Raw genomic sequence first — 26057 nt, forward strand, 5'->3', positions numbered from 1 at the left:
TGGACACTTTCACTATGGTGGACCAGCACTTTTCTGAATTATGCAGGCAGCAAGCTGGCCCATGTGCCCATGGATTGTGAATTCCACTAGGAAGTTTTTGGCATGATGTGACATTATCTTATTGTTGTTTGGTAGCTTTGATAAGGAAAAGATTAAGCAGTACATAGATACAACAATATCGCTTGATATGAAGTCCTTGGTATCATATAAAATGTCACCTTGGGAACACAAAATCAGTTACATTTACAGGTCAAAATTTCTTATAAAGTTCTTGATAACTTTTGCATTTTGTGATTTGAGGACAGTAGTAATGCCAGCGGGAAATTGTACTGGTGGCCACCTTACCATTATTTGCCATTATTTTTCTTCCCATTGACGTTTCCATATGTTATAAGCCTTCACTTTACTGTTAGAGATGAGGTCGAATGTATTGATGTGGCGCATAAGCAATTGTCCACCATTGGGTATTGGACCCTTTGTGAGGAAGTCGGCATACTCGTTTTGTTGGCGTCATTCATGCAATGGTATATGAAGAAAACTTCCAGACTTTCCATTCCATTGTAAATCAATCACTATTCTGGCCTAGCATCGTTATTTTAACTAAATAAATTTTTGTGACTAGTGAGTAGTAAGATGAATAAAATGACTGCTCATTGAAAACTGGTAGCCATCCTTCAACTCCCTCAAAAAACTTCTACAGTCATGGCACCCAAACTAAAAGTCCATGTAGTCCAGTAGTTGACAATACTAACCACAGAAATGTGTACTGACCACAGAAATGCATGTTGTTTCTTAGAAACTAGTTGTGAAGGAAATGTGACTTTTCTTCTTGGATCCCTGAGGAAATGGTTGACTGACCAAAGTGGCACTACTTTTTGTGACCAACCTAACTGTATATTTGTAGCAAGTTCTGGAAGAACCACTCTGTGATGTTAAGTTTCCACACGCTGGGGACTTTTTATTGCCAACTTCACCTTGCAGGTGTGTTCTTGCAGTTGAAGGCAGTTTTTATAAAACATGGTTTTAAAATAAATTACTATCTCGACAGTAGTTTGTAACTTATTAGTGCTGTTAAGTATCAACTAACAAAATGGAGAAAAAATACTCGTATTCGTGGGGCATTATTTTATCGTCTCCTCTCAGTCACTCTTGAAACACACACAAAATTAATATTCAGATTTTGGCACTCACTAATTTAATGAAGACTTTTATTGTTTTTTTTAACCTCATTGTCTTCTCTTACTTAATTCTATGTAATTGTGGAATACAACTTTCATATTACCAGTCACTTGAGCATGTAGCAACACAATGCATCTCTCGTATAATAAATCAGAAGACTTGAAAATTACGTACCATGAGACAAGTCACACATATAACAGGATGCTTTAAATGAATTAAGGATGGAACAACGACAATATGGAAAGGATAAATTGTTGCTCACTATATAAAGGAAGCACTGGATTTAGGCTTATTCTATATGGTGAGCGGCAGTGTATTGTTTCCAAATTGTTAGTATGCTGTAAATGAAATTTTTTCATTCTCTATAATTATGCTTTTTCCTTGTACTTTATTTAAAAAAGTATTTCATATTCTTATTATTGTTATTGTGCCATTGTTAATTATTAAAATAACTTCTGAAGTATAAACATTGAATTAGTTGTTCACAGCAGCTCCACCACTTGCACTGGGTCTGTTTGACAAAGTCTGTTCTGCTGAGACAATGCTGAAGTATCCTGCTCTGTACAAACCATCTCAAAATGCTGATCTGTTCAATGTTAGAGTTTTCTGGGTATGGATCCTCAATGCTCTTGTACACTCAGTACTGCTGTACTGGCTACCATTATTTGCTTTGCAGAAAGATGTTATATGGGCCAATGGACGAGAAGGTGGTTATCTGCTTCTAGGAAATATTGTGTATACGGTATGGAAAAAAAACTAATTTATTTGTTTAATTTATAGTTATAGTTTATAGTAGAACAAATACTTTCTTGTTGCCCTGTGCATTTTTGTAGATTTACTGATAATTTTAAGTATTGATGTTCATGTGTCTAATAAATTAAGCAACAAACAGTTTTAATGGTTACCTGACATGATCATTCAGCACAGGAGGTGACATATAAGTTTATAGTGTAGTCTTCTTTTAGAAAAAAAATTATTTGCCAAGCCTGTTATGTTAACACAATTGATTACTAGTTTCAGTAATATGCATTGCCATCCTCTGATCTTAAAAGAAAAATATATGAAGGTTACAAGAATACCATAGAAAAATTAAAAAACAAATTTAGTAGGGCATACACAACAAGCATGTAGGGTCAGTGACAAAAATTACATAACCATAAAACCAGTCAGTAGCAGTTAACATCATACAGTGCTTACACTAGTCTGTCACTTAAGGATTATGCAGTATGCTGTAAAATAACAACTCTCATAAAATTCTGTTCATATAGTTTAATAAAACCCAAAGTCAACATACAATAAGGAATGCCTCCAATAAGTAATTTTCTTAAAAATAAAAACATGCCATAAAACAGATGTGGCATTACAATGACATGACGGGAGTTCTCTCATAATGTGTGTACAACTTTAGGTAAGCGTAGCATGAAAAAGACCGAAACAAGCCAGATCCTGGTGCTTAAAGGTATAATGCCATGCTGACCATGACAGAGTAAGTGATGCATGGCTTTATACCATGAAGCAGCAGAATGTGGCTTATTTATGTCTTTTTCATGCCACACTTACTCAAAGCTGTACATACTTTGATAGAACACCTGGCTTGTCATCAAAATGACTCACCTCTTTTTGGTATGTTTTTGATTTTAAAAAATTGCTTATTAGAAGTATTCATTATTAAGTTCAGTGTCACTTTTTAAACTATTAAATTCGCCTATTATTTTATTTCACCTAGAAAACATGGAGTTTCTGTCACCATCTTAGGTGTTATATTGATAGCAGAACTGTGTATAGGGTTTTGGTTCAAGCTTGTACCATTAACTGATACTGTTGTATAAACATACTCCTGTTATAGGGTCAAGTAAAAGGCTACAGTAGTTAAGATACTGGACTTTAAGAGAAACATGGTTCAATTGCATGTCAGGCAATTTGGGATAATTTGATTCTTCATCCTTGTCCAATATAAACCAGTGCTGGTTCTTTAATAATGACCTTTGTAGCAATCGTTCAGCCTTGGTGTCATGGCGGCTGCAGTGTAACACGTGTTAAGTTCGGCTCGCGAAATTTAGTCGAATTCGAAGGTGTTCTCGCAGGTGGTGTTGTCTAGCACAAGTGGAAATCGTGTAAACAACAGTGTTCTGTGCAGTAGTGCTATTTTTCTTTCTGTGCTCCGCCAATATCTTTGATAAAATGGTAAACAGAAGAGTGAACAGCAGCGCGTCCAGCAGCGGGGAAGCAGCAGGTGCGGCGGGCCTGCTCCTGGTGGAAGGTACGGCAGCGGCTCCCGGTATAGCGGAGCTGGTCCGCTCTGAGGTAAATGCTGCGCTTCGCGATAAAAACAATCTCGATCTGATAGCAGGCACTATATTAGATACTGTAACGGCAGCAGTATTGGCCAAAATGCCTGAAACTGTTGAGGCCAATACCGCCGAAATTACAGCACTAAAAAAGTCTGTGTCTGAATACGAGAAAAAGGCACAAGACTTGGAAGTGAAACTATCTGCCGCAACAGACGAGCTAGAACAGTACCAAAGGCGAAATAGTCTACGACTGTTTGGAGTAGCAGAAAATAAAAAAGAAGACACGCACAACCTGCTTATACAGGTTGCGCGTGAAAAATTAGGCGTTGAAGTGACCAAGGCAGACACTGACAGGAGCCACCGGGTGGGACGAAAACTACCAGGTGCTACCAAACCTCGTCCAATAATAATTAAATTTGTGTCGTACCGGAAAAGGGCTGAGATCTTTACCCAGAAGAAGAAGTTAGCAAGGACAGGGCTTACAATAAGGGAAGATCTGTCACACGAGCGGCTAAAGATTTTAAACAGTGCCATATCCCATTTCGGTCTTCAGAATGTGTGGACTCAGGATGGCAGAGTAATCATTAAGACTGCAGCTGGAAAGAAGACAGTCACAAACATGACTGAACTAAATAGTATTAAGTGAACCTACTCAAGCCAAAAGTAAAATTTAACACCATTTGCAAATTGAAACAGTCCTATACTCAGATATAGTCTTGTAATTGTATTAACTTTTTAATTATTTGTACCTTCAACTAATTGTTTTTTAACTGTATTAACTTTTTACTATTTTTTTGTGTCTGTAGCTGTAGCCTTTGCTTAATTTTAGTTACTGCTAATACTTTTTTCCATTTCCTCAGTTTATTCTTTTCCGTTCTGTAATAGTTCTATTGCAATTATTAGTCTCTCCTTTAGTTCATTAGTCAACCATCTCTTCGGTTTAAATTGTTCATAACAAAAATCACTATCAGTATCACTTTAGCAAATTTAAATCTAATTGTAGCTTCCTACGATAATCACTACCAGTATCACTCTAGTAAAATTTAATTCAATTCTAGCTTCCTACGATAATCACTACTAGTATCACTCTAGTAAATTTTAATTTAATTCTAGCTTCCTACGATAATCTATTAAATATTAAGCTTACTTCTCTCTGCTGGCAGCATCGGCCTCTTAAATCACTCCCCTTTCCCTTATTTTCCACCCTAATCTGTTTCAAATACGCTAATTACATTTCTCCTCTTATGACATAGGATACTCAGTGACACACAGCCGTCACTATTTTGATCATATTCTCCCTGCACCGAATACCACTTATCAATTTTATATACTCCCGCAACCTCAGGAAATCTCTTGCAGTCGCCTTTCTTTCGGCACTCGCGGAGTCACAAACAGGGCGCGCAAAATCTCGGACACCCCTGTATTATGTCACTTGGCGGAAACACCGGCCAGTGCCCCTCGCGGCAGGTAGTGTCTAAGAAAGGGACAAACCAGTCTGCCACCCTACTCCAGGCTGCTCAGCGGAACGCATCAGAGCTTTTAGCAGCTCACTGCAACATTCAGTCTTTACCTGCGCATTACGAAGAACTTAGCCTCCTCTTCAACCAACTAAACTACCACGTAATCCTCTTATCCGAAACGTGGTTGAAACCACACATATACTCTGCATCTATTCATCTACCAGGGTACACATTTCTTAGGGCAGACAGATCAAAAAACCGAAGTGGCGGGGTCGGCGCGTATATACGAACAGATCTCAAAGCGAAAGTCTTGTGTACGTCAAATCCTGCTGAAGAAAAAGAGGCTGAATTCATGTTCATTGAAATAAATATACAAAGTCGGAAATTCTTGACTGGCGTAGTGTACAAGCCGCCAAAAATAAGCTCAATGAGTTCCTTCCAGTCGGAATTACATTCACTTCAGTGTCAATACAAACATGTCATCGTAATGGGTGACTTGAACATAGACCTGCTAAGAGACACTCCCTCCGCAATAAACCTAAGAATATTGTTTAGTTGCAATAGCATGAACATTCTTCCATTACAACCTACACACCATATGGCGCACAGTCATACTCTTATAGATGTGATCGCAACGAAACAGACTGACAAAGTAAGAGATGTTGGTCAATCATCGGCCACTGGCCTCTCAGCACATGACGTAATATTCCTGGCCTACTCTGTGCAGCCCCCAAGGATCAAATCGCGTTACATAACTTGTAGGAACATGAAACGCATTGACCTTGACGCTCTTAACAGCCGATTGCTCAGAAATCTCATGGCATCAAATAATCAGAGAACCTACAATCGATGGCAAAATAAATGAACTTGGTGATAAACTCACTGCCCTCTATGACAAACTTGCACCTGTGCGCACAGTCCGTGTAAGAAAATCTCCTGCTCCATGGCTGACAGCTGAATTATGTCAAATGATGACTAATAGGGATGCTGCGTTTCAAGGCAGATCCGAAACCCGAGCGTTTCGAAGAATATAGAAAGCTACGGAACAGAGTGAAACAATGCATTCGCAATGCCAAAATCAGGCACGTTCGCTCTCTTGTATGCAGCGATCTGACACCCACGACTCTATGGAAGAATCTCCGTAGCTTGGGGGTCGGAAAGGCAAAATCGGAAACTACTTTTCATGTGTCAGCTAACGAATTAAATGAATTCTTCTCTGCACCTCTGAATACCAGCACGGCTGATAATTACTGTCCACAAGAATCCCCAAACAGGATAACCAACAACGATACCTTCCATCTAAAACATGTAACAACAAATACGGCAAGAAAAGCAATAATGAGAATCTCTTCTGATGCAATAGGCAACGACAGTAACGGTATAACCATGATTAAGAATGTTGCCGATATCTTAGTACCTGTCTTAACTGACATATTTAATTTTTCCCTCGTGAACGGAATATACCCCACTGCATGGAAAAGAAGCATAATTCGACCCATCCCTAAGATCGAAAACCCGCAACTGCCTAGTGATTACCGACCAATTAGCATACTGCCTGCAGTCTCCAAAGCACTTGAATATATTGTTCATGACCAAATCACTGAACACTTGCATGAATTCAGTCTATATGACAAATTTCAATCCGGTTTCCGTAAACATCACAGCACAAACACTGCTCTAATTAAAGTAACTGATGACCTGAAATATGCCATCGACAATCGAAAGGCAACAATATTGACGCTACTGGACTTCAGCAAAGCTTTTGACACTGTTAACTTTGACGTATTACTCAGAAAAATGCAACAGCTTAATTTCTCTGATAGTGCAATGAGATGGTTTGAAAGCTACTTAAAAGACAGACAGCAATGTGTTGTCTGTGCAAATGAAAAATCTCCCTGGAAACATGTTTCTTCGGGAGTGCCACAAGGATAAGTCTTAGGACCACTTTTGTTTTCTTTATATGTCAACGATATTACGTCGGTTTTGTCCTCCTGTAAACATCATTTCTATGCCGACGACCTCGAGCTCTACCTAAGTGTCAGACCTGAAGATGTAAACACTGCAATCGCTCTGATGAATGATGATCTGTCTTCAGTAGTGACTTGGGCGAAAAACCTTGGGCTTAAATTAAATGCAAAAAAGACGCAAGTAATCTTAATAGCCCATCATAAATTAATAAGTTCAGATTTCCACGAACGGCTACCTCCTATTCTGCTCGACGGTACTCCAATACCATATCAGAAAACAGTGAAGAACTTGGGTGTAACTTTGGACGAGCATCTCAACTGGGTGGAGAATACAGTCGCAGTGTGCGGAAAGACGTCTGCTTGTCTCTATGCTCTCAAAAAGTTTCGGAACATATTTCCACAGGACTTGAAACACCAGCTTGTGCAAGCACTCGTTCTACCGAACCTCCACTATTGTGATGTGATTCAACAAGGCATGAGTAGTGAAAACAAAAGACGGCTAGAGCTAACCATGAATGCCTGTGTGCGTTACACCTGCAACATTCGCTGATATGATCATGTTAGTGCTTCATACTCCGAGCTAGGGTGGCTGCGGCCTGACAAACTGCGTGACTACCACACTCTATGTCTACTTCACCGACTCCTCGTCGCGGAAGCACCCCAGTACCTAGCTTCAGAGATTAAAAACCTGTCATGCCATCATAATTGAAACACGAGGTCACTCTTATCTGGTATCCTAACTGTGCCCACTCACAAAACAAAAACTTTAGCAAACTGTTTCTCAGTTGCCGCTGTCCGCCTCTGGAACAAACTGCCCCTTACCTTGAGGAAAATTCAATCTCCAGTTGCTTTTAAGAAGAAGTTGAAGCATTCCCTACTATCATCCTCATAAAATTCTCCACAAAATTAATGTGCAAGGCCAATCCTCTCATCTGTCAAATAGCAAAGCTAGCATCTCCTATCTTGCTCCTGAGATGCCTTCCTCTTTATCTATCTCTATTAGCCACGCAGTCTTCTTTTCCTTTATATTTCCTTAATTATGTTTCATTATGTCTCTCTATTCTTCTCCTCCCTTCACCATGAGTCTCCCTCATACTCTCTGCTGCCAGCACTCCTATCTAAAATCTTTCTCTTCAATAATGTATTTTTCCAGGTGTACCTTTCTAATTGTTTATTTCACTTTTTGTATTAGATGTAGTTAAACATGCCTACTAAAACATATGAATGTAAAATAAGTAGAATGCCTGGTTAGATGTAAGAGAGGGCCTGATGGCCCTAATCTTGCCAGGTTAAATAAATAAATAAATAAATAAATTATTTCCTATTTCACTCAGAAAAATGATAAATCTTTAAATATCATAAAAACTGTTAAACTTACTATTTCAAAAGTTGCTTTTGGATGAATGTAGGAAACTTAGGAACATAGTTTTCTATCTTATCTTCAAATAAACCTTGTTTTTCAGTGATTGAAAATTAAATTAACTGATGATATTGCATTTAATTGTTAATTTTACTTCTAACTCATCATGTACTTAGAATATTTTATGTTGTATAAATGTGTATTTAAACTGTGGGAGTCCAGAATGGAATAATAACAATACGAAAAGGACAGACTGCTATTACACACACACACACACACACACACACACACACACACACACACACACACACACACACACACACACTGACCACTGTGTCTGACTGCAACAAGACCTTTTTTTGTCCAAAAGTTTCGATATGCAGCAGTAATTTGTGGTGAATGGCAATCTCTCCTTTACATACGAGTGTGTATTTGCAATATAGCCCAGAGAGTTCCTTGTTTAAGAATATATATTAAGAATGAGTCCAAAATGCTTCTGTTTATTGTAACAGTGCTTCTAGAAACTTACGCAACCAGGACCAGATACATAATGTTATCGACTGTTACAAGCTGTCAGATTATATATAGTCAAGAATTGAAAACCATTGTAGGATCACTGACCACAATAAAAACAAAAGCAGAATGTATACTGGTTTATTGCACACTCCTGCAAGAAACATAAAATCAACATAAATTCAAAATTTACCAATCATGTGGAAGGAACAAAGAGAACTGAACAAATGTGAACGAAGTCAGACATATCAAATTTTTCTCTCTCAGTATTTGTCTTTAGTTCACTAATTGCATTGCCACATAGACACCCCTCTCACCCTGTGGATTGGAGCTTCAGGTGTAAAGGGATATTTGTAATGCAGCACTTGCCCAGCCTTGGGTCAAATTGGCAATGGATCCTGTGAAACCTGCGTAGCTTGCAGTGATGGCAAAGGCTGCTTAGGTGATGGTGTAGTCTCATCAACACTTGTCTTATAGTATAGGCTTCATTGACAGTCATAATGTTAAGCTGAAGTTGTGTCCTCTGGTAATACGTAGACAGGATTAACTTATTATAATATTATGGTAGTGGCTTTACCACTCTGTAGGATTTTCAGTGTGTGTTCATCATTTGCCAAGACTGTATACAGGCTAGTGTATGGAGACTGTAGTGGCACTCTAACTGCATCCCTTCTTAACACTGCACAAGAACAAGTGTGGGTATCATTACTGACAAAAATATGGGCAGAATTTAGAAACATAATGCTTTACATGTTGAATGACAAGTGGCAGCTCTACAGGATTCTCTGCTTACCTAGCTTGCATTTTTTGTGACTCTCACGCTCAGTATGAACTGCCAGTTGACTGGAAAAAGGCACAGGTGATACCATATATAAGAAGGGTACAAGAATAGACTCACAGAATTACAGATCAGTATCCCTAACTTCCATTTGCTGCAGAATCCGTGAACATATTCTCGGTTTAAATATAATAAATTTTGTTAAGACTGAGAAGTTTATGTCCAGGAATCAGCAGGGCCGTAGAAAGCGTTGCTTGTGCAAAACTCAGCTTGCCCTTTTCTCACATGATGTACTGTGGATGAAGGGCAACAGGCAGATTCCATATTTCTAGATTTCCACAAAGCATTTGACTTGGTGCCTCACTGCAGGCTGTTAAGTAGGTATGAGTATTTGGAATACGTTCACATGTATATGTGAGTGGCTCGAAGACTTCTTATGCAATAGAATCCAGTGTGTTGTACTTGGCAGTGAGTGTTCATCAGAGAAAAGGGTATCATCAGGAGTGCCCCAGGGAAATGTAATAGGACTGCTGCTGTTATCTGTATACATAAATGATTAGGCGGACAGGGTGGTCAGCAGTCTACAGTTGTTTGCTGATGATGCCATGGTGTACAGTAAGGTGTCGAAGTTGAGTGATTGTAGGAAGCTACAAGATGACGTAGACAAAATGTCCAGTTTGTGTGATGAGTGGCAGCTAGCTCTAAATATGGAAAAATGTAAGTTAATGTGAATGAATGGGAATATCAAACCTGTAATGTTCAGATACAATATTACTGGTGTCCTGCTTGACACAGTCAAATCATTTAAATGTCTGGGCATAATGTTGCAAAGCGATACGAGATGGAATGAGCATGTTGGAACTGTAGTAGGGAAGGCGAACAGTTGGCTTCAGTTTATTGGGATAATTTTAGGAAAGAACGGTTCACCTGTAAAGGAGACTGCATATAGGATGCTAGTTCAACCTATTCTTGAATACTGCTCGAGTGTTTTGGATCTGTACCAGGTCAGATTGAAGAAAGGCATTGAAGCGATTCAGAGGCGGGCTGCTAGATTTGTTACTGGTAGTTTCAAACAATGCATAAGTGTTACGGAGGTGCTTCAGAAACTCATGTGGGAATCTCTGTAGGGAAGGCGACATTCTTTTTTATGAACTCTATTGAGAAAATTTAGAGAACTGGCATTTGAACCTGGCTGCCAAACAATTCTACTGCCACCAATGTACGTTGCACGTAAGGGCCATGAAGATAACATACGAGAGAGTAGGACTCATAAGGAGGCATATAGATAGTCATTTTTCCCTCACTCTATTTGCGAGTGTAACAGGAAAGGAAATGACAAGTAGTGGTACTGGTTACTCTCCATCACACAGTGTACGTTGGCTTGCAGGGTATCTATGTAGATGTAGATGTAGACAGAAAATGCTCCTGCTGTTGAAGGGTTTCTCCATAAACAAAATCCACCTCAGAGGCACCAGCGTCTGGTTTTTCAGCCGTATATGATCCTATTAGCATTAAAGCAGTACTGATATCTGTAGTGTATGGTGGCATGTTAATGACAATTTCACAGCCCTATGCCACCATTTCACCATCCCATTGCTGGCTGGATGGTAGCTGGCTGTATGGTAGTCTTGCAAACCGCTCAGGTTGTCGGCTTCATGGAACAAGGCCAATTCAAATAGTCTTCCTTGATTAGTAGTAACGTTGGTAGTTGGGTGCTTCTTCTTCATGCTGCCGGTCATGCCTAAATCCAGTCATTTTTGTCATTTGGGTAACCACAAGGGAAGATGCACTTCCTTGCTTGTGTTCTGATAAGCAAGTGGTACCAACACTGAGTCAGCATCTGTTTGTTGATCCTTCAGCATGTGGTCCAATGGATGTTGCTGCCACAGCTGGTGTGTGTCAATGCTGTAGTTCTGTTTCCTTTATTTGCCACTGGATATGACCTATGTGCATGGAGCTGCTCCGCAGGCAGAAGCTGATGTTGTCTTACAGCATCAGGTGAAACTATGGCTGCAATGCCATTACAATATTGAGATGCTGCACCTGTGTTGTCATTTTGCAAAATACTGTGAATTTGGTTCATAATGTCCAACTGTGAAGACATGTCACCACTGTTGGAAGTCACAGCACTTTTAACGTCAAATGGCAGTTGGTTAAATCATACTTTGTGCGGTGTTGCACCAGATACTTCAAATTTCTGTAACTAATGCATGAAGGTGGCACCAAAATTCTGAGGGAGATTAGTCACTAATAACAATACTGTATAGAACCTGCTGCGTGTGTAGATCCTGCAATTTACACACTCGTTTAAGCACGTTGTCATTCAGGTATTGATATGTACCCTGTTCAGGGGTGGCATGAACAACAGAGCCTGTGCATCCAGTGCATCAGTAGTAAGAATTAACTGCAATGTGTTGTCATGCAAACCATAAGCGGCAAACAAAAATTTGAGCATTTTCAAACTCAAGTTTGACTGATGTGGCATATTTGGCAGAATCTCGACTGTGCTATTCGGCGCAGAGGATGCAGTGCAATGAACAGGCAAAATGTTTGTAGGCTGCACACAGTTCACAAATACTGGAGAATTTCTGTAGCTAGAGCTGTTTGAGAGTGAATATTTGTATGTACATTATTCAAAACACAGATTGTTCTAGTGAAATGCCATTTGTTGTAGCCGGCAGTGTCATTTCACATGTATTCATTGTTTTTAGGGTTCACCACTTGTGGGATCACTGGCCACAATAAAAACAGCATTTATACAGATACTTTGAATAAAAGTAATTTATTGCACAACCCTGCAAGACCACAACAACAACAACAACAACAACAATCCTCATTCTTCAATAATTCTTATAGAATTTTGTGAATACTAAGCAAGCAGTAGTAGATAAGCTCTAACTAAATTCTTTTACACTGTCTTTCTAGTCACGGGTCATACACATGGAACTATTAACAGATTCAGACTCTTAAAAAGCCATCATCAGATGATATGTTTGGAAAAAAGTAAAAAAGAGGAATAGTTGGTTGGTTAGTTTCATGTTACATGGATCATTTTCAATATAAATGATAATGATGTGGAACAAGTCATTTTACATTCACAAAGCAAATTATGCTGATCATTTTTAAGTTATTATTATTATATTCCTTACTCAGATGTTGTTATTATTAGTATTACTATTATTATTATATACACACGTGTTAGTAATTCCTACCTACCACCTTTTACACATTACACTAATAAAATAATAATAGTAATATAATGGAGATGCCGTGTCTCAGAAAGGCACAACAAAAAGACTGTCGGAAAGTTAGCTTTCAGGCAACAAGGCGTTTGTCAAAAATAGATAGCATACACATATGCTCACACTCAAAACTGACACCGATGACCACAGTGTCTGACAGTTGGAGCCAGACGACCATGCCATATGTGTGCGAGTTGTGTTTGCGTGTGTGTGTGTGTGTGTGTGTGTGTGTGTGTGTGTGTGTGTGTGTGTGTGTGTGTGTATGTATGTTGTCTACTTTTGACAAAGGCCTTATTGGCCAAAAGTTAACTTTCCAAATTATTTTTGTTATTCCCTTCTACGACACAGCATCTCTGCTGTATGGTTAGCAGCATCTATCTTTTTCATTATATTGTTACATGCCATCCTGGATTTTCCATTGTTTAGTAATAATAATAATAATAATAATAATAATAATAATAATAACAATAACAATAATAATGTAAATTAACTAAGTAAGTAAGTTACAAACTCAAATCAGCTAACATGCATTTGAATATTTTATGTAGTAACTCGTAAAAAGGAAGCATGCAGCACTTCAGTAAAATTAGAACTGAACAAGTTAAGACAGGCACCCGCAGTGTAAACATATATGCAATCTGATAGGTGAAGATCAAATACAAAGTTAAGACATGCACTCGCAGTGTAAACATATATGCAATCTGATAGGTGAAGATCAAAGCTGTATTTAAGTGTATAATAGTATAAAGCTTGCAACTCTGAAACTGCAAATATAATTTTAAAAGATTTAGAATGTTAATTTAATTGTAAGACATGCTCATCTCAAACTAAAAGTAACATGCCACTGATGTAAATAAATTGTAGCAGAGTAGATGATGCCCACATGCATATATTATCTGTGTGCGACAAACTGGATACCAGTAACCACTGGTGTCCACCAAATATCCAATATCAAACACCTGCTACTTGAGGATGCACTTACAGAAGAGAACCATAGCAAAAGAAGGAGAATAAATATATTAAGTACTTGAAAAAAAGCTTTGTTCATTTAATGACTGATGTTTTTATATTAATAAAAATTTCATGTACATGTCAATTATTGGCATCGTACTGGAATGTAATGACATGCCAGGATGCTGAAGTGTGTACCTCACATTGTGTCCTCATTTTTTCAAATGAGAACCAAAAGCTGTTTTATTACTACCTTTATTCTCTACCATCTTTCTTTTCTGACGGTTCATATTGGTTTAATTGAAGCTTGTCTGAACAGATGTTTCATTTTGGATGTTGAGTGTTCACAGCCAATGGCCAGTTTGTCAGTTGTGTATCACTTCTAAAGACAAGCACTATGTACTTCATTTCTAGTAAACCTCTAACTTTTTTACACCGGTAGTTATGTATTTTTTACTAGTTTTTACTTTTGGGTAGGGTGTATCTGACAATCATATTATTATAATGATTTTTTTTTTTTAATTTTATGTTGTCCAATTTATGTGTTGCATGCTTTATATTATTCTGCAGCTAACTGGAACCTTCAACTTTCCCAACATGAGTGCAAACCTGTTTACACCATTGGCACCTCTCATAGAGTCGCACTTTTACTGCATAGTTCTAGGCATCCCTCTGAAGGAGAATGTTTCCCTTTTTTCCTCTCTCCTTTTAAAGAGATCATATGGTGATGATTTTCTGAGAAGTCAAAACTGATAATGATAATGGGAACATAAAATCAAAGAATTTCAAACAATGGAAAATCCAGGATGGAATAGTGACAGTATTATGAAAAGGATAGTTACTGCTCGCCATACAGTAAAGATGTTGGGTCAGAAATAGGCACAACAGAAAGACTGTCAAACAAAGCTTTCAGCCAAGCAGGCCTTCATCAGAATTAGACAAAACACACACACCACACCACACACACACACACACACACACACACACACACACACACACACACACACACACACACAATGTTAAGCATCGACCTGTTTTCAACTGTTACAATGTCTCTTAGTTAATCAGAAGAAAAACTGAATTGTATCACAACAATAATGTACAATCATGAATTCCAGTAATGTGTGTGTGTGTGTGTGTGTGTGTGTGTGTGTGTGTGTGTGTGTGTGTGTGAGCTGCATTTTGCACACACATGCTTGTGTGTGTGGGGGGGGAGGGTCTAATTTTGATGAAGACCTGTTTGGCTGAAAGATTTGTTTGTGTTTGCCAGTCTTTTTGTTGTGCATATCCGCGACTCAGTATCTCTGCTATACGATGAGTAGCAACTATCATTTTCATAATAAAATCGAAGAATTTTGTTTACAAGTCAGTTCTGAGTAAAACCACTTAATATAACAATTTGAATCAGCCTTTTTTTAAATTAAGAACCCTCCTCTTAATTTTGTTTTGCTAATTTTAACTTCAGTGAACATTAATAATGTATAATATCAAAAAGATAATTTACTAGAGAAAACTGTAAAATTACAAAAAGACTAAATAGCTGACCAGTACTTGTCTCCAGGAGATTAAATTCAAGTGCTATTCGTTGATACATTTAAAAGTAGAGAAAACTATTCATTGACTTGTGAACTGTGTTTCCTGCTTAGTGAGGAAAGCAAAGTGGCTTTTGGAGTTAGGGGTTGTTCACTCAGCTCACATGTTGAGATGGGTGTGCCAGAAGGGGAAATCAGACTGACTTGTAATGTCACTGCTCCTGATGAAATTATTACATGATATATTTGTAATTTATTATGGCATCACCTGATATAAAATACTTTCTTTGTTTCAGTATGTCGTAGTGACAGTATGTTTGAAGGCTGGCTTGGTGACAAATGCATGGACGTGGCTCACTCATCTTGCAATCTGGGGCTCTATTGCCATGTGGTTTATCTTTGTTGCTGTGTACAGGTTTGTATATCTGGTGGAACATATACACTAGTTTTAATAAAAGGTATAATGAAACTAATTGTATGGGACAATCCTAGATTTGTCCCTCACTGAGATTGTAATGTGGAGCAGCTAACAAGGAATATTTAGCTGTGTGGAAGTAGACAATGAACCATTAAGGCCTTTTAGTGCACCCTGAAAGACAGACATATGAACAAAAACTATGGTGGAAAAATTTGATTTACATGAACATCTCTCATAACAGTCCCCATCATGCCACGTTTATTTATGTGATCCCTCCAGTAAGGTAATAATCAACCCTTGAAACAAAGAAAGGAAGAGAAGCTGTATAGCTGTTTCATTATGTGTGTCATTAGAGTATTAAGAGGACATTATATGACCATGATCCAAACATCTGGACTGAACATAAATATCTCCCCCCCCCCCCCCCCCCTCTCTCGCTCCATCTATCTATCTCTTTTGCCACTGCTGTATAGATGTGAAAGCTGCCTCCCTCCCTCCCTCTCTCTCTCTCTCTCTCTCTCTCTCTCTCTCTCTCTCTCTCTCTCTCTCTCTCTCTCTTTTGCCACTGCTGTATAGTTGTGAAAGCTGCCCAAAGATTATACTGTGAAGCTAATTGTGAAAATAGAAAATTTAAAACATAGAAGTGTAAAGCTTGATGGCAGAAAGCCAGAGATAAGAAACGACCGCTGAAAGGTGGCATCACAAACACCTGGAACAGATTTATCAATTATGGAACATGATGTGGGGTACTACAGGGATGAGGATAAAAATCTCCACTTGCCAAAATATTGCTATATGTTCTCCAGTTTCATTTGTGCTGATGGTATTTCATACATTAGTGTACATTCTTTCCTCATAGCCTCTTAAACTCTGTTAAGATCTATGAATGTTTCTGACATCATTCATAGGTGGTTAAAGTAACTTTTAGAGTAGTGTGCCAAAATGTTGTCACTGAATGCCCAAATTCACATCTTCTTTTTATCCAGTCAATAATTCAAGCATTTTTGTTCTTTTCCTTTTGTACGAATTTTATTCAGACAAGCCTCAACTCCTTTACTACAAATGTATCTGCCACAATTTCATTTCAGAGTTAAAAACAGTGCTTTGGTACTCACCAAATGTCAAAACTGAAGTGTTCACTGATGTCACTGTATAGACAGCCATTTATGAAAACTATTTTGCAACACTGGTTTCAAGAAACAAACTTCACATTTCAGTTTATTCATGTAACCTAGGCTTTAAGGGGAGAATTTCTATCCACAGAACACACATCCAGTAAGCCAACATTTGGAAAGAAGCACGATATCCAATGAATAGAGTGGCTGACAGAATCCTAATTCTGAATCCTGTTGACCTTTTTATTGGTAGCTATTTGGTCTTACCCTGTGTTGTTCAATAAAATGTCCCAGGTATAGTTGTCGTGTTGTATACTAAATAGTTAGCACTTCTTTCCCCAATCATCTAGCAAGCTCCTCCACAATTATTAGTCCTCAATGTGTGAAGCTTATATGGTTAGTGTTATTTGTGGAATAATATTTATATGAAGACATGTTGCTTACAGAAATGCTCATTTCTCAACTTACGTAGCAGAGTTTTATTTAGAATTGCAATTTCATAAGTTGGCATAAATATACAGTGATATTTTAATGATACTGACAAAAGGAATTTCCAACTTTTGCTGCATTGGGGCACTGAAATTACACATTGGTGATAGATGAAAATTTGGGAATTCAAATGCAGATGTTCCCATTTTATGCAAGCAGTCACTTTAACCACTTCAACTATCCAAGTACATCTCCTGTTCAACCCAGATTCTCCATACGTCGCACATTACTGAGTAGATTCCCCTGTCCATGTCCAAAAGAAGAGACACCATACCTATATAACATATGTGCCTGATGGCCCATTGATCTTAGTGCAGATACACAATGATGTCTGACCTCTCATGGGAATACAATAGGGCTGGAGCAAAGAGGAATAATGAAAGGGACACTTCTCTGTGGTGAGTGACATATGGAGATTTGGATGGAATAGGAGACTGCTCAGACAGCTAAAGAGGATAAGGTGACCACTCACGTTAAGTGGGAAATCCAGGGTCAAATCCCAGTGCATCACAAATTTTCATCTACCACCATTACCCATTAAGTTGTTTCTCATAGAGAGAGGGAGGAAGGAGAGAGAGAGAGAGAGAGAGAGAGAGAGAGAGAGAGAGAGAGAGAGAGAGAGAGAGAGAGAGAGTGATATGCAGTTGTGGATCGACACAGTGGTGTCTGTTCTTTCAGATGTGCATGTCTGAAAGAACAGAGACAATACATGTATTAATAACCAGTCATTGTCATATTTAATGTGGTTGTACTAATGGAAAAGCATCTCATTGGACATACAGGGTTTTCAAAAAGTCTCTCTGCAGTGCTACGATTGTTAGCCACGCGTGCCGTAGGATTGTTCGCCCGCCTGGCTTACTTCCCTTCAAGTGGACTCTCCCAACATTCCACTGTTTCGTTTATCTCAGCCAGCGACAGTAGTATCGTTGGTGTGTGTCATTACATGTTGACGTGAATGTTTAAGTTTAGTTCCTTTCTTCGTTTGTATTGTTTTTGTCATTGTTAAAATGCTAACCATTGAAGAATGTGTGTTTTTAGTCTAATAAGTGTTCAAAGCTGGCAGTAAACACACAGTTTCAGTTTGTCAAACATTTAATAATTCAGTTTTCCCAGAGACGACACTCCCACATTGCGATACTGTGTGAGATTTGATTTACAAATTTCGAAGTACGGATTCAGTGACAGATGCACCGAGAAACGGTTGTCCTAGTGTTTTGTCTGAGGATAAACTACTCGATATTTCTGATAAAATGCCCATGAATCCAAACAAGTCAGTAAGAAAACTCGCCCAGGAAATTGATGTTAGTGTCGGAACACCCCACACAACTGTAAGGAAAAATTAGAACTTTCCCATACAAAGTGACAGTCCAGCAAGAACTGAAAAATACTGATCATGGCAAGAGGCTGCATTATTGTCAATGGTTCAAAAATTTCATTAAACAAAATGGAAGGGATATTCTTAATGAAACGTTTTTCACTGATGAGGCGTGCTTTCATTTACCCGGGTACATGAACTCGCAAAATTCTCGTATGTGGTGTACCGCAAATCCATTATGTATTCATGAGGGACCACTTCATTCTGTGAAAATAGGAGTTTGGATTGCAATTTATAGACGTTGGATTGTGAGTCCCATATTTTTCAACAAAACAATAAACGCACAACAATACTGCAGTAATATTCTGTACCGATTCATAGAAGAACTTGTGTCAAGTGAAATACTAAACGGTTATTTTCAACAAGATGGTGCAACTGTGCATACAGCTCACATTTCAGTGTCACTGCTTGCTGATGTTTTTGGTGATTGCATAATTTCACAGGGACTTTGGCCTCCACGATCACCTGACCTAACAACACCGGACTTTTTCTTCTGGGGTGCAGCGAAAGCAACTGTCTATGAAAACCATCCAAAATCCATCAATGAATTGGAAACTATAATATCCACTTTCACTGTTTCTGTTACAGAAGAAATGTTACAGCTTGTGTTTGGAAACATGATTAGACAGAATTGAATTCTGTATCCAAAAACAGGGGGGACACTTTCAACATTTAATGTGAAAATTTGTAAGTAAAAATGAATATTCAATAAATTAATAACTTGTATTTCACTGAGTTTCATTTTGGTATATTCACTGTGGCATACAGCGCGTGTGGCTAACAATCATGCGGCACTGTGAGAGACTTTTTGAACACCCCATATTTAGGTTTGCATTTTATGCAGTTACAGTATCATATTGAATCTACAGGTGCTAATACTGTCATTCATTCTACAGTAATTTTTGGCCTGTCATCCCTGTTGGAGCTGTTATGCTGGGAATGGATCGAATGATGTGTACTTCACCTGTTTTTTGGCTTGGACTCATTCTCATCCCATTTAGTACGCTGATAGCAGATGTGTCCTACAAGGTGTAAGTGTTAGCTACTGTATATATTAAAGACTGTGTGTTGTCCTTCATTACTGATAGTCTTGTAAGGATCATGTGAAATAATACTCAAAGTATGAGGCAGAATTGCTGATCAGTACTTTCCTACTTTGGGAGGAGAAACGGATTTTTATTTTTCATCTCCTTTTCCTACTAGCTCTTATTTGCCCTATTCATTCCACATCCTTTAATCCATCTTTACATCTCACTTTGTTCTCATTACCTCTCACTAATTTACTTTCTTCGACGTCTTACTCTCTCTGGTACCTCCCTCTTCATCTTTGTATCCCATCAATCATCATACTCACAAAACATGAGACCCTCGCATCCTGCAATCCGAGTGACCTGCCCTTTATTTTTGACCTTCCTAAACTTATCCCTCTCTCTTTTCCAAGGAAGGAATTTATCATTCTGAAAGCAGCGATATCCTAGAGTTTTGTATTATTATATGTGTCTATCAGCAGTGTTAAAAATGTCACCCTCCTGAAGGTAAGTACTGGCCAGCAACGCTGTTTTATAATTTTATACTTTTCTTGTGTGAATTTTACTTTTGGTATGTAAAATAATTCCCATCTTGAAGGAATTTGCAATGTGAGTAGGTAAGTACAAATCATAATTGGTTGTTAGCATACTTTATAGAAATAGCCTTCAGTGGCTGATCCTGCCAATTAATATATAATTTGACTCACTCCTGATCCTTGAAGTTCGTGCGTGCGTGCGTGTGTGCGTTTGTAAATAAATAAATGAGTACGAGAGGTGTTGTTGTTGTACTCAGCCTAAAAACTGGTTTGAGGCAAGGTTTCCACATTAGTATATCCTGCATAAGTGAGGTGGCACAGTGGTTAGCACACTAGACTCACATTCTGTAGGATGAAGGTTCAAATACCCATCTGGCCATCCAGATTTAAGTTTTCCATCGTTTCCCTAAATCACTCCAGGCAAATGCAGTTGGTTCCTCTGAAAAGAGCGCGACCAATTTCCTTCCCCATAGTTTCATAATCCGAGCTTGTGCTCCCCTCTAAAGACTTCATAGCCAATGAGATATTAAACTACAATTTTCTTTCATAATTTCATTCCATCTCTACATAACTACGGTAAGCTACATACATGTGAAACTGCTTAATGTCCTCAATCTTGGTCTCCCTCTACAATTTTTATATCCCCCACCTCTTTCCATTATCAACTTGACAATTCCTTGATGCCTTAGGAAAGGTCTTATCTATCATTCCTTCTTTTAATCAAGTTGTGTCATAAATTTCTTTTCTCCCCCATTCAATTCAGTAGCTGTTTATTAGTTATCCGATCCACACATCTAATCTCCAAATTTCAAAAGCTTCTGTTCTCTTCTTGTCTGAACTGTATACTGTCCACATTTCACTTCTATATGAGGTTACGTTTCCAGGTAAATACTTACAGTTTTACAGGACTGCTTTTCATACTATTGCCTGTCTGTATTTTACATCCTCTTTTAATCTGGCCATCACCCATTACTTCGCCACTCAAGTGACAGAATATTCTACAATCTTTAGTGTCTCATTTCATAATCTAATTCCCTCACTACCATCTGACTTAATTTTACTACAATCTGTTACCTTTGTTTTACTTCTGTTGTTATTCATCTTATAACATTTCAAGACACTATCCGTTCTGTTCAACTGATCCTCCAACTCCTGGCAGAATTATAATGTCATCTGCAAACCACAATGTTTTTATTTTTTCTTTCTGAACTTTAAGTCTCTTTACAAATTTCTCCTTGATGTTCTTTACTGTGTACTTATTGAATAACATGGAGGGAAGGCAACAATCATGTGTTACTCACTTCTCAACTGTTGCCTCTTTTGTGTCCTTTGACTCTTTTAAATTCCAGTCTGGTTCCCATACAGTTTGTCTATAACCTTTTGTTCTCTGTATTTTATCCATGCTACCTCCAGAGTTTCAGAGTGTAGCCCAATCAACATTATCAAAAAATTTCTCTAAATCTACAAATTCTATTATTTTAGGTTTGGCTGTCATCAATTTGTCTTGTGAGATATGTCATAGTGTTCGTATTGTCCTGCATGTTCTTACATTTCTCTGTAACCCAAACTAATCTCCCTAAGAGGTGGTGTATGATGCCAAAAAGTGTGATAGCATATATTTTTTAATTTAATATGTAACGAGCCTCCAACTTCAAATTTGGTATTGTTAAATTGATTGCACTCTGTCCACTAATCATAGAATGATTTGCTATTTACGTAACTGCTTTTAAACAAACATTCTAAATCGTAATCACAAAAAACTCCAAAATGGTATAGAAAAAAAATGCCTGCTTATGAGATAATGAGTCAATAGCAGTTAGGGCAGGACGAATACATATCATGTAAAATTTCTGCAGATTGTAAATCATCACCATCAACAACCTTTCAGAGCCTGCAGTTATTTATAATCACTTAAAGCCACTCCGTGAAAAATAGTCTACCAAAAGAGAGGAACAATCACTGACAGTCTTAATGAAATACATGAGTATTTGAACCCATGGCAGTTCCCATATTATTTTGTTTGAAACACAGATGTAGTTTAGTTGAGATGAGAGAGGTACTGGGAGAGGAGAAGTTGTGCGGGCAGGTCATGAGTTGTAATTTGGTAGTTCAATAAGTAGAGTATTTGCGCACAAAAGGCATAAATGGTATGGTGGGCAGGGTGGGCAGCAATCTGTGGTTGTTTGCTGATGATGATGTGGTGTATGGTAAAGTGTCAAAGTAGAGTACTGTAGGAAGATACAAGGTGAGGTAGATAAAATTTCCAGTCGGTGTGATGAATGGCTGCTACCTCTAAATAAATGTGTAAAAATGTAAGTTAATGTGGGTGAGTGGAAAGATCAAACTTGTAATGTTCAGATACTGTATCACTAGAGTCCTGCTTGATGCAGTCAAGTTGTTTAAATATCTGGGCATAACATTGCAAAAGTGATAACGAGTAGGTGACAACTGTGTTAGGGAAGGCGAATGGTCGATTTTGGGTTATTGGGAGAATTTTAGGAAACAGTAGTTCACCTGTGAAGGAGGCTGTGTACAGGATGCTGGTGCAACCTATTCTTGAATTATGCGTGAGTGTCTAGGATCCGTACCAGGTAGATTGAAGGAAGACATTGAAGCAGTTCAGAGGCAGGCAGCTATATTTGTTACTAATAGGTTCGAACAACACGTAAGGGTCATGGAGATGCTTCAGGAACTCTAGTGTGAAACCCTGGAGGGAAAGTGATGCTCTTTTTGAGAAACACTATTGGGAAAATTTAGAGAAACAGCATTTGAAGCTGACTGCCTAACAATTCTGCTGCCGCCAAAATACATTGTATGTAAGGACCATGAAGATAGGATACAAGAAATTAGGGCTCATCTGGAGGGATGTATACAGTTGTATTTCCCTCACCATATTTGTGAGTGGAACAGGATAGGGAATGATTAGTAGTGGTACAGGTTGCCACATGCCACACAGTATATGGTGGCTTGTGAAGTATCTATGTAGACGTAGATGTAGAAAGGTCCTTGAGTCCCAGTCCAGCACTTAGTTTTAATCTTCCAGTGAGTTTCAGTTCCAATGTTATTTTCTATTAATGTTATGGCTGTTTCATGTTGGTCTTGCAGTGGAATTCTGATTGGCCCTGAGACAGATTACTTATAAGTATGTTTTGTTGCATATCCTTTGTTGTTGTATCGCTGATGAATGATGAATCTGGAGAGGTGTTAAAATCATGTTTGTCTTCGTGTTATTGCATCTGTGTTGTTAGCATATGGAATCCACTGAATTTTTTCGTAAAATAAATTAAGTTGTTCTGTTATGTGTATGAATGGGCACCACAATACTGTAGTCTAGATCAAAGGTGACCACGTAATGGCTGAGCATGTTACTGAGTATGTGACCAAGATCAGTGGCTACTGCACAGCCCATGCTGTCTGGGTTTTCACATCCCACCTCACCCTAACACACTCCACTCCCCTTCCCATCAAACTCGACTTCTATGCCACAATCCTGGAATCCACCCTCCCGACCTCTCAAAAAAATCAGTTATTTATTTTATTATTTCTTTCTTCTCCCCTTACTTTCGTTTTTGTAGCCAATGAATCTCCCACCATACCTTTCTCTCAGTGGTCTCATGTCCATTCTATTCTATCTTAATCTCCCACCATACCTTTCTCTCAGTGGTCTCATGTCCATTCTATTCTATCTTATCATCAGATCCCCACTCCCTATATCACCATAAGCAACACATTATTACAGCATATGCTTTCTTCTGGAGTGGCCAGTTCCAAAATATAATGGATGACTTCTTTGAAATTGGAAGGAGATAGAGTGAACCTGGTGAAAAATTAATGTTTTGAGTGAATTCAAAATTCATTCTCAAATAACAACAGTTATTGAATCACTGTCCTCAAAAGGAAGGTGTTAATGTTAGTCTTGGTTTAGCACACAGTTTCATCAATTTACATGCATCTAATTAATTTTGCATGTTTATTATTTATATGCCACATATTGATATAGTTTTATGCTTCACTTCATTTAAACTGAAAAGAAACCACATTATGACATTTATTAAACATAAAGATAAATTGTCTCTTATTATATCTTTCTTACAAATTCGGAAACTTCTTTACAGCATCCATTCGACAGCATTTAAATCACTTACAGAAGCTGCGAGGGAAAGTGAAATCAGGAAAACAGACCCAGGAAATGTTATAATGAGAGAAACAAGGCACTCGTGAGTAGTAGAAAATATCCATTTCTTAGTTCACACATGCAGAACATCACTTTGCATACTGCGTTCTGAAATTGCCTTTTGAGAATAAAAAAACTAAAAATTAACAAAATTTGTAGCTTTGTCCTTGGAAGTTGTCTTCAATAATAATAATGGTGTTAAACATTATCAGGTGTGGTTTTTTTTACAACCATGTATTTTTAATGCAGTGCCCCAGTGATGTTCTGTTATTGACAGTTATTACTGCAGTAATACAGAGAGAGACATTTATTTGTTTTCAGCTACTGGTATAGTAAACCAAATAGTAAACGCAATTGATGTGATTGCCTTTTACGCTACAGTGGGCTCTTCAGATATGCATGACTGAATGAAGTGCTACAAAATGCTTTTTGGCTGTAGTTTGTAAATAACTTATTCATTGACTTTAAAGTTCAGTGTATTTTTAAAAAATAAAAATAAAAATGAAAAATATTGATATTTGATTATTGTTCATATGTATATTAATAGTTCGCATCTTTGTACATGACGAGCATTTAATAACTTCTTATATCTGAAGAAAAAGGTTTAGAATTTTTAATCAGACATCAGCTTACAATTTTTTACAACAGTTGTTTCTTGTAACTATCAGTCAGGATCTTAGTATTTGATGGTAAATCACAACATACATCTGAGAAGATAATTACAGGAAAAGTGGATCACTTTTTCACTTAATGGTGAAACAGTGAGAAATGAAGAGAATACGAGTAAATCTAAACAGGTGTAGCCTATCAGTGTGTTCTATACACTGCTCATTATGTCATTTATATTGTGAGAACTGGTGATTTACCTTCCTGTAATATTTATTGAAGCATGTTCTTCAGTATATTACCATGTTTCTAACTAAAAGTTTTCTATTTGTTATGTGTGGCCTGCATGCATTTTTCATTGGAAGTAATTATGTTTTACAATATAAGTGTGCAGTGTAATGTGTGTAAATAATATTTACAACACTGTATATATGTAGTACTTAAAGAGTGGTATAGAAGCAAACTTATTTTTCTGCTCATGTTGACAACTTGAAATGGTTGCATTGTCAACTACGCATTAATTATTTATGAGTTTGTTTTTCATATATTCTTAAGCATGACTGTATCACATTGATTAATTTTATTCCAAAGTGCTTCATAAACAGCAAGGCAAGAAACACTTCCTAACAGTAGTATAGTGATTACATACTCAGAAATAGAAAATGTAAAGGGTAGATAAGAAACACCATCTTCAGTAGAATAGCGTTGTGACTAATGCTACTAACCTTTCACAGCAACGGAACTTCAGTAATCCATTATTTATTGAGCTTACAGCTGCACTTGAGTGATTAATAGATCATGGTATTGCTCATTTATTTGTCACCAGTCTTTTCTGTGCATTTACAGTGATGACACTTCCTCTTTGAATATACAGTATTGATGCTAATGTAAGAAGGTCAGGTCATTTTCAAGCAAAATTCCACAGAATTTACCATAAACCACCTTTTTATAAATGTTTGAAAATATAATGTAATTGGATAGATAAAAAAAATCTACTCTCCAAGCTGTGGTAGGAGAATGCACATATAAGGGTACTGAAATCC

At 37.8% G+C, this 26057-nt stretch overlaps 1 protein-coding gene across 13 annotated transcripts in view; it reads left to right on the plus strand.

Annotated features, from left to right (window-relative positions):
* LOC126354167 (phospholipid-transporting ATPase IA) overlaps positions 1–26057 on the plus strand; it is a 627555-nt gene that overhangs the window by 555432 nt on the left and 46066 nt on the right. For 10 of the 13 annotated variants that reach the window (XR_007565271.1, XM_050003592.1, XM_050003597.1 and 7 more), the window contains exons 18-21: positions 1658–1921; positions 15570–15688; positions 19567–19701; positions 24350–24451. Coding sequence is in view for 12 of the 13 variants with exons in the window: in XM_050003592.1 (XP_049859549.1) it covers positions 1658–1921; positions 15570–15688; positions 19567–19701; positions 24350–24451 (620 nt within the window). In the remaining variant the exon portion in view is untranslated. Of the gene's footprint in view, positions 1–1657; positions 1922–15569; positions 15689–19566; positions 19702–24349; positions 24452–24729; positions 24931–26057 lie in introns of those variants that run through there. The other 3 variants (XM_050003603.1, XM_050003599.1, XM_050003602.1) reach the window with 1 other exon arrangement.

Source organism: Schistocerca gregaria, chromosome 3 (assembly GCF_023897955.1).
Source record: "Schistocerca gregaria isolate iqSchGreg1 chromosome 3, iqSchGreg1.2, whole genome shotgun sequence".
Classification (NCBI taxonomy): Eukaryota; Metazoa; Arthropoda; class Insecta; order Orthoptera; family Acrididae; genus Schistocerca; species Schistocerca gregaria.